Source organism: Sinocyclocheilus grahami, unplaced genomic scaffold (assembly GCF_001515645.1).
Source record: "Sinocyclocheilus grahami isolate Dianchi unplaced genomic scaffold, SAMN03320097.WGS_v1.1 scaffold1124.1, whole genome shotgun sequence".
Taxonomy (NCBI): Eukaryota; Metazoa; Chordata; class Actinopteri; order Cypriniformes; family Cyprinidae; genus Sinocyclocheilus; species Sinocyclocheilus grahami.
This window is the reverse complement of record NW_015506303.1, coordinates 95267-104479: the sequence shown is the minus strand read 5'-3', so window position 1 is coordinate 104479 and position 9213 is coordinate 95267. Positions and strand designations below refer to the sequence as shown.

General features: G+C 33.9%; 1 protein-coding gene across 1 annotated transcript in view; it reads left to right on the top strand.

Annotated features, from left to right (window-relative positions):
* LOC107567057 (ephrin type-A receptor 4a-like) overlaps nucleotides 1-9213 on the top strand; it is a 26487-nt gene that overhangs the window by 7670 nt on the left and 9604 nt on the right. The window contains exons 5-6 of the mRNA XM_016252654.1: nucleotides 799-1008; nucleotides 6115-6264. Of these exons, the coding sequence (XP_016108140.1) occupies nucleotides 799-1008; nucleotides 6115-6264 (360 nt within the window). The remainder of the gene's footprint in view (nucleotides 1-798; nucleotides 1009-6114; nucleotides 6265-9213) is intronic.

The following is a 9213-nucleotide window of genomic DNA, read 5'->3' as shown; positions in this document are numbered from 1 at the left end:
CATCCACCCATCCATCCATCCATCTATCTACCTATCCATCCATCCATCCACCTATCCACCTATCTATCTATCCATCCATCCACCTATCCATCCACCTATCCACCTATCTATCCATCCATCCATCCACCTATCCACCTATCTATATATCCATCCATCCATCCATCCATCCATCCACCTATCTATCTATCTATCTATCTATCTATCTATCTATCTATCCATCCAACCATCCAACTCATTTTTAATTAAGTTTGCAATTATATATTTATAATTAATTTTGAATTCATTTATTTGTAATTAATTTTGAATTCATTTATTTGTAATTCATTTTGAATTCATTTATTTGTAATTGATTTTGAATTCATATATAAACTTCCAAGCACTTAACTGCAGATTGTTGTGTGCACTTCATCAAATGCAGACACAAAGGTGCTCTTCTATCTATCTATCTATCTATCTATCTATCTATCTATCCATCCAACCATCCAACTCATTTTTAATTAAGTTTGCAATTATATATTTATAATTAATTTTGAATTCATTTATTTGTAATTAATTTTGAATTCATTTATTTGTAATTCATTTTGAATTCATTTATTTGTAATTGATTTTGAATTCATATATAAACTTCCAAGCACTTAACTGCAGATTGTTGTGTGCACTTCATCAAATGCAGACACAAAGGTGCTCTTCTCATGTAATTACTCAGTTTGTACAGTTATTCATTCTTTCTGAAGTATAAGCATTCAATTGTATTATGCTTATATTCATGTATAATATATATCTTTACTGCTCCAACAGAAGAACGACGGTCAGTTCACTGTCATCCAGTTGGTCGGCATGCTGCGTGGCATTGCTTCTGGCATGCGCTACCTCTCTGAGATGGGCTATGTGCACCGTGACCTGGCTGCCCGCAACATCCTGGTCAACAGCAACCTGGTGTGTAAGGTGTCCGACTTCGGCTTGTCGAGAGTGCTGGAGGACGACCCAGAGGCGGCCTACACAACCCGCGTACGTGCTACAGAGGATAAACGCTGAGTCACGCTAACAGCTAACCTACTACACCTCGCATCTATTAGCTACCTCGCAGCAGGCCTTTTGTTTTAATCCTGGATTCAAACCCAGTGCCACTAGCACCCTACTTTTCAATACTGTTGTCTTCCTGCTCTCTGATATTGCAGTAACATATTAAGCTGGACGCTTCTGTTGCAGAGTGCATTAGGGACATTTTACACTACAAAATCATGTGCTGCATCCTCTACAACCTAGAACTATGAATGAACCCTGAACTACGGATGCTTATTTCCACCATAGAATTGTCAGAATTAAGTTTATATTTCGCACATTCGCAAGTTATAAATTTGTAAAGTTTACATCTCACAACTCTTACTTTTTTCCTTGCAATTATGAGTTTATATCTCACAATACTGACTCTTTTTCTCACAATTGGAAGTCTGTATCTCACAATTCTGACTTTTTTTCTTGCAAAAAAAAAACTTTCATACTGAACTGACCCGCAGAGTCAGAATTGCATATCTTGGATGGCAATTCACTGATTTATATAACTATTTTACTGAAGGGTGCTAAAATAATTCCAGGGGCCAGATAAAATAAAATAAAATAAAATAAAATAAAATAAAATAAAATAAAATAAAATAAAATAAAATAAAATAAAATAAAATAAAATAAAATAAAATAAAATAAAATAAAATAAAATAAAATAAAATAAAATAAAATAAAATAAAATAAAATAAAATAAAATAAAATAAAATAAAATAAAATAAAATAAAATAAAATAAAATAAAATAAAATAAAATAAAATAAAATAAAATAAAATAAAATAAAATAAAAATTTATTTTCTTAAGAAGCATTTTCTAAAACAGAATTTGGTGTTATCTGATTGTATGGAAGTGTTTGTCACTTGCTGATGAGTCTAATGAAAAATACCTCAAAGACTGTTTTTGCACAGCCCACAAATTAATGTAATAATCATAACAAGCATGCATTATTTTCATTGTGAATTGCTTGGCAGGAGTTTAATACTCATTCTAAAATTTCGCAAGAATGTTACTAAGTTCAACTTAAATTTTTTTTTTAAGAATTCTCAAGAACTGTCTTAACATGACAGGCTGTGGTGTTGTGTATGGCGTTGTTGCCAAAGACTCAATGACCTCAAAGTCCATGTTTTTGCACAGCCTGCAGATTAATGTAATAATCATAAGTCTGCAACTCTTGAACAATTCTTGAGTACCTTCTTAAGTGTTTTTTTAAAAACACATTTTTTAAATGTATTAATTTCCACTGTTTCTCTTGCTCTGTCTCTAGAAAGAATGAGTCCTGTATGTAAGTGTTGTAAATAGAAGCAAATAGAAAATGGCAGTTAAGAAGTACTTTATTTTTAAGAATGTTTTGTGAATCCGGCCCCAGTACAATTCTGGCCGATGACAGTGTTATCTGCACATGCTATATGTGCAGATAATATTTCGCACATTCGCAAGTTATAAATTTGTAAAGTTTACATCTCACAACTCTTACTTTTTTCCTTGCAATTATGAGTTTATATCTCACAATACTGACTCTTTTTCTCACAATTGGAAGTCTGTATCTCACAATTCTGACTTTTTTTCTTGCAAAAAAAAAACTTTCATACTGAACTGACCCGCAGAGTCAGAATTGCATATCTTGGATGGCAATTCACTGATTTATATAACTATTTTACTGAAGGGTGCTAAAATAATTCCAGGGGCCAGATAAAATAAAATAAAATAAAATAAAATAAAATAAAATAAAATAAAATAAAATAAAATAAAATAAAATAAAATAAAATAAAATAAAATAAAATAAAATAAAATAAAATAAAATAAAATAAAATAAAATAAAATAAAATAAAATAAAATAAAATAAAATAAAATAAAATAAAATAAAATAAAATAAAATAAAATAAAATAAAATAAAATAAAATAAAATAAAATAATTTATTTTCTTAAGAAGCATTTTCTAAAACAGAATTTGGTGTTATCTGATTGTATGGAAGTGTTTGTCACTTGCTGATGAGTCTAATGAAAAATACCTCAAAGACTGTTTTTGCACAGCCCACAAATTAATGTAATAATCATAACAAGCATGCATTATTTTCATTGTGAATTGCTTGGCAGGAGTTTAATACTCATTCTAAAATTCCGTAAGAATGTTACTAAGTTCAACTTAATTTTTTTTTTAAAGAATTCTCAAGAACTGTCTTAACATGACAGGCTGTGGTGTTGTGTATGGCGTTGTTGCCAAAGACTCAATGACCTCAAAGTCCATGTTTTTGCACAGCCTGCAGATTAATGTAATAATCATAAGTCTGCAACTCTTGAACAATTCTTGAGTACCTTCTTAAGTGCTTTTTTAAAAACACATTTTTTAAATGTATTAATTTCCACTGTTTCTCTTGCTCTGTCTCTAGAAAGAATGAGTCCTGTATGTAAGTGTTGTAAATAGAAGCAAATAGAAAATGGCAGTTAAGAAGTACTTTATTTTTAAGAATGTTTTGTGAATTCTGTACAATTCTGGCCGATGACAGTGTTATCTGCACATGCTATATGTGCAGATAACACTGTCATCGGCCAGAATTGTAATTTGTTTAGCCTCAAAACCAGTGAAATTTGGTCAGAGCAAGAAAAAATTTATTCCACAGTGAGAACTAATTATTATTGAGCCCTGAAAATGGAGCTGCCTTGTTCTGAAAGAGGATAATTAGAGGTTTGGTGGTGGCTGTCATAATTAGCATAGCATAGTGCTCTTTGTCATCTGTTTTTTGTATTGGTGTGTCAAAGTATTAAAATGCATTTAGAATGAGCACAAATTCAAGACATGATGGCAGAACATTTATATATTTATACCACTTCATATAGTTATTCAATTTCACACGAAGAGTGCCGTTCTCTCCAAAAATTACCATGATTACAAATGTGACATTGAATTCAATAAACAATAAGTTAATTAAGAGACTTACGTTTTAGACACTATATTGCTTGTTTTTGCTATATTTCGCCAACAAAAATCATCCCGAATACAGCCACAGCGCTGTTTTGTGTCTCTGAGCAACGTGACGGTGTTTCGTTCCTGAATGAATCGACCGTTTAAATGATTCGGTTCAATCGCAACGACTCACTTATTAACAGTGACTTGCTGCCACCTGCTGGCGGTTTTCATTTCACATTTCTTTTTTTTCTTTTTTTTTCATGTTTTAAATCATTTCAAATATCAGTATTCAACGTTTTATGTGTAATATATCAAAACATTATTTATGCATTTGTAATTGCATGTTAAATGCATTCATGTTTTGCATTAAACACAATACATGTGTGTAAACACATCTAAATGCCTCTTCAGATGCAGCTTCTTTGTTGATTTAATTTGCTCGGTAACAGCCCAAATGTCTTATTACTCTAATTCACTGATTAAATGTAAGAATTTGACTCAAAAGATAATGGACACTTTTAGAAAAAATGGCTTTATAAAGGTAAAAATGCCCATAAAATGCAAAAATCAGTTTAAACTTATTGGAAAAGATTAATTTCTATCAGTATATCAGTACCACCACACAGAATATGAAGAATATTAAAAACATTAGGAGTCAGCTGTCTGCGGCAGTGCTTAAGACACCAGCACAATAACACACTCAGCAAAATATCGTCTAATTATCGTTATCGATAAAATCCCAGAAAGTATTGAGATATAATTTTTTGTCAATATTGCACACCCCTAATATGAACTGCAATTTAATAGAATTTTGGGCTCATTTCGACTTACGTCTTGATTGCTCATCTCCCAGTATGGTCTCTCGCCGTACGACATCACTTCCCACATCACAATACCGTAGCTCCACACGTCACTGGCTGAGGTGAACTTCCTGTAGGCGATGGCCTCTGGAGCCGTCCACCTGATGGGAATCTTTCCTCCCTGCAAGACAAACAGCTTTCTGAAATCTCACATCGTCTCACATCAGAAACGTGTCTTGTCAGAGCATCTTAACGGGTGATTATCGCTGGGAAAGAATGGCGTCAGGCTGTGAAATGTGACAGGAAGCATTAGGTCTGTGGATGGCTGCTGCATGCCAATCGTTAATTGACTGTCCCAGTGTTAGCACTCTCCGTCTCTGACGGCACTGAGGAGACATGTCTTAATTTACTTTGCCAACAGTTCACTTAGCCATAAAACGCTTCCCTCAGTGTTACTTTGACACACCAATACAAAAAACAGATGACAAAGAGCACTATGCTATGCTAATTATGACAGCCACCACCAAACCTCTAATTATCCTCTTTCAGAACAAGGCAGCTCCATTTTCAGGGCTCAATAATAATTAGTTCTCACTGTGGAATAAATTTTTTCTTGCTCTGACCAAATTTCACTGGTTTTGAATCCGGCCCCAGTACAATTCTGGCCGATGACAGTGTTATCTGCACATGCTATATGTGCAGATAACACTGTCATCGGCCAGAATTGTAATTTGTTTAGCCTCAAAACCAGTGAAATTTGGTCAGAGCAAGAAACAATGTGTACCACAGTGAGAATTAATTATTATTGAGCCCTGAAAAATATATAGCATATATTCTGACACTTATATGTTGCTAAAACACAGCCAGAATTGTATTTTATTTGTTTGCCTCAAAACCAGTGAAATTTGGTCAGAGCAAGAAAAAATTTATTCCACAGTGAGAACTAATTATTATTGAGCCCTGAAAATGGAGCTGCCTTGTTCTGAAAGAGGATAATTAGAGGTTTGGTGGTGGCTGTCATAATTAGCATAGCATAGTGCTCTTTGTCGTCTGTTTTTTGTATTGGTGTGTCAAAGTAACACTGAGGGAAGCGTTTTATGGCTAAGTGAACTGTTGGCAAAGTAAATTAAGACATGTCTCCTCAGTGCCGTCAGAGACGGAGAGTGCTAACACTGGGACAGTCAATTAACGATTGGCATGCAGCAGCCATCCACAGACCTAATGCTTCCTGTCACATTTCACAGCCTGACGCCATTCTTTCCCAGCGATAATCACCCGTTAAGATGCTCTGACAAGACACGTTTCTGATGTGAGACGATGTGAGATTTCAGAAAGCTGTTTGTCTTGCAGGGAGGAAAGATTCCCATCAGGTGGACGGCTCCAGAGGCCATCGCCTACAGGAAGTTCACCTCAGCCAGTGACGTGTGGAGCTACGGTATTGTGATGTGGGAAGTGATGTCGTACGGCGAGAGACCATACTGGGAGATGAGCAATCAAGACGTAAGTCGAAATGAGCCCAAAATTCTATTAAATTGCAGTTCATATTAGGGGTGTGCAATATTGACAAAAAATTATATCTCAATACTTTCTGGGATTTTATCGATAACGATAATTAGACGATATTTTGCTGAGTGTGTTATTGTGCTGGTGTCTTAAGCACTGCCGCAGACAGCTGACTCCTAATGTTTTTAATATTCTTCATATTCTGTGTGGTGGTACTGATATACTGATAGAAATTAATCTTTTCCAATAAGTTTAAACTGATTTTTGCATTTTATGGGCATTTTTACCTTTATAAAGCCATTTTTTCTAAAAGTGTCCATTATCTTTTGAGTCAAATTCTTACATTTAATCAGTGAATTAGAGTAATAAGACATTTGGGCTGTTACCGAGCAAATTAATCTGAAGTGGCATTTAGATGTATTTACACATGTATTTTGTTTAATGCAAGACATGAATGCTTTTAACCTGCAATTACAAATGCATAAATAATGTTTTGATATATTAAACTTAAAACGTTGAAAACTGATAATTGAAATGATTTAAAACATGAAAAAAAATCTACAAAAAAAAAGAAAAGCATGAAAAAGCCGAAATGTGAAATTAAAACCACCAGCAGGTGGCAGCAAATCACTGTTAATAAGTGAGTCATTGCGATTGAACCGAATCATTTAAACGGTTGATTCATTCAGGAACGAAACACCGTCACGTTGCTCAGAGACACAAAACAGCGCTGTGGCTGTATTCGGGATGATTGTTGGCGAAATAGAGCAAAAACAAGCAATATGGTGTCTAAAACATAAGTCTCTTAATTAACTTATTGTTTATTGAATTCAATGTCACATTTGTAATCATGGTAATTTTTGGAGAGAACGGCACTCTTCGTGTGAAATTGAATAACTATATGAAGTGGTATAAATATATAAATGTTCTGCCATCATGTCTTGAATTTGTGCTCATTCTAAATGCATTTTAATAGACTGAATCATGCAGCGAAAGAAAACACATTAAATGCGCACACGCACTAATCTAGACTTCACGTAATGTATGCGTGCGCTCTGTAGGGATGTTTTGAATGGTTTTTGCAAAATACTCGATAATGTCAAAATGCACATCGTTAAAACAACAATTACGATATTATCGCAGACGATATATATCCCACACCCCTAGTTCATATGTGGTCTTATTGGGATGACTTATTTTAGACACAGTATTGTCAGTATTGTATGTTTTGTTCAATTTCACAAACGAAAATAGTTCTAGTCAGTTGTCCAGTTGTCTTTTCGAGCAACACACGTTAGTGTTTTGTTACTGAATGAATCAACACATTTTTAATCGAGTGGTGAATGATTCAGTGACTCATTCATAAAGATGGCCGCTTGCTTCGTCACTGAATTCAATGATGAACTGTCTTTAACTGAAAAATGAGTGTTTACTATTGTCATTTTGCATTATTGACACACTATTTTCCTAATTAATGCTGTTCAGTTGCTTTGACACAATCTGTATTGTTAAAAGCGCTATATAAATAAAGGTGACTTGACTTGACTTGAATGAATTGGCCGTTTGAACAAATCGAGTGAGTGAATAATTCAGTGACTCATTCATGAAGCCAGTCATATGCTTTGTTTCTGAATGAATCAGCCATTTGAACGAATCAGCTGAATGCATGTCTGAATTACTTGTTTATTAAGACAGTGACTTGGTGCCACCTACTGGTGTTTTTTGTTTAATATTGAGTTTTGTTTTCTTGAAAAAAAATAATAATTCCATGTTTAAATATTTAAATATAATTGGCTATTCAGTGTTTTTTTTTTCTCATTTAACACAATAATTACTTTATGTGATATGTTGGGGGGTAATTTCTTAGCCGCAATTAACGCGCAATTACTTTGAATTTAAAATTTAGTTATTTTTGTAAATATAATAATATGGTATATCCAGTGATGATCCAGTGAAGCCAAAGTGCAGTTTTCCCCTGCAGTCTTTTAACACTACACCACAATAATTGCTTCCCATGGCTGTTTTAAGCGCTCACATGCTCTCTCGTATTTGCCTTTGGGGAAATGAGAGCGATAGAATGCTGACGTCTATAAATAGATCAGGAAGTGAGGGTAAACTCTGAGCTGAACTGACATATCGAACACCATCAGCGGGGGAGAGCCATGCAGATTTTGGGGTTGGGTTGGGGCTGAATAAACTCTTTCTCCCACCGCGGTGCATCTGCCTGCGGTCCAGTCAAAGGTCACCTGCTCAACAGCAGAATAGGAACACACAGGATGCTGGGTAATGGCTATTTGGGTTGAAAATGGGAGTTTCAGGTTTTGGCCACAAGAATTTTACTCTTGGCTTTTCTGCACGGAAAGTGCATCAGCTCTTTGTAGACAGAAATCTGCTGGCGTAATAGAATTCGACTCAGGCATAGAGTTTCTTTAAAAGACATTAAGTACAGTAGCTTTTACCAGAAGCTAACATCATCTATCGTTTCCTTGTCTCTGTCTAAATACAAACATGATCTCGCTGAATAGACACTGATTCATACAGCAAATAATAACATAGAAGCTTAGAAAAGTGTATACCAGGGATATTAAACTAAAAATAAATAAATACCATTTTCATAACTGATATTTAAATAAATAAATAAATATATACATTATTTTTAAAGCAAAATAGTAATATAAATATTAACAAATTAGTCTTTAAGAATTTCTTAAGTAAATATTGTTTTCATAATTCAAGTAAACAGTCAAAACCCTGTCACCAACCCTGCATTTATTTAATACAAAATACAATAAAACACTAATAATGTGAAATATTATTACAACATAACATTTTTCTGTTTTCTACTTGAACAAATTTTAAAATGAAATTTATTTCTGTGATCAAAGCTGAATTTTCAGCGTCATTACTCCAGTCTTCAGTGTCACATGATCTTCAGAAATCATTGTA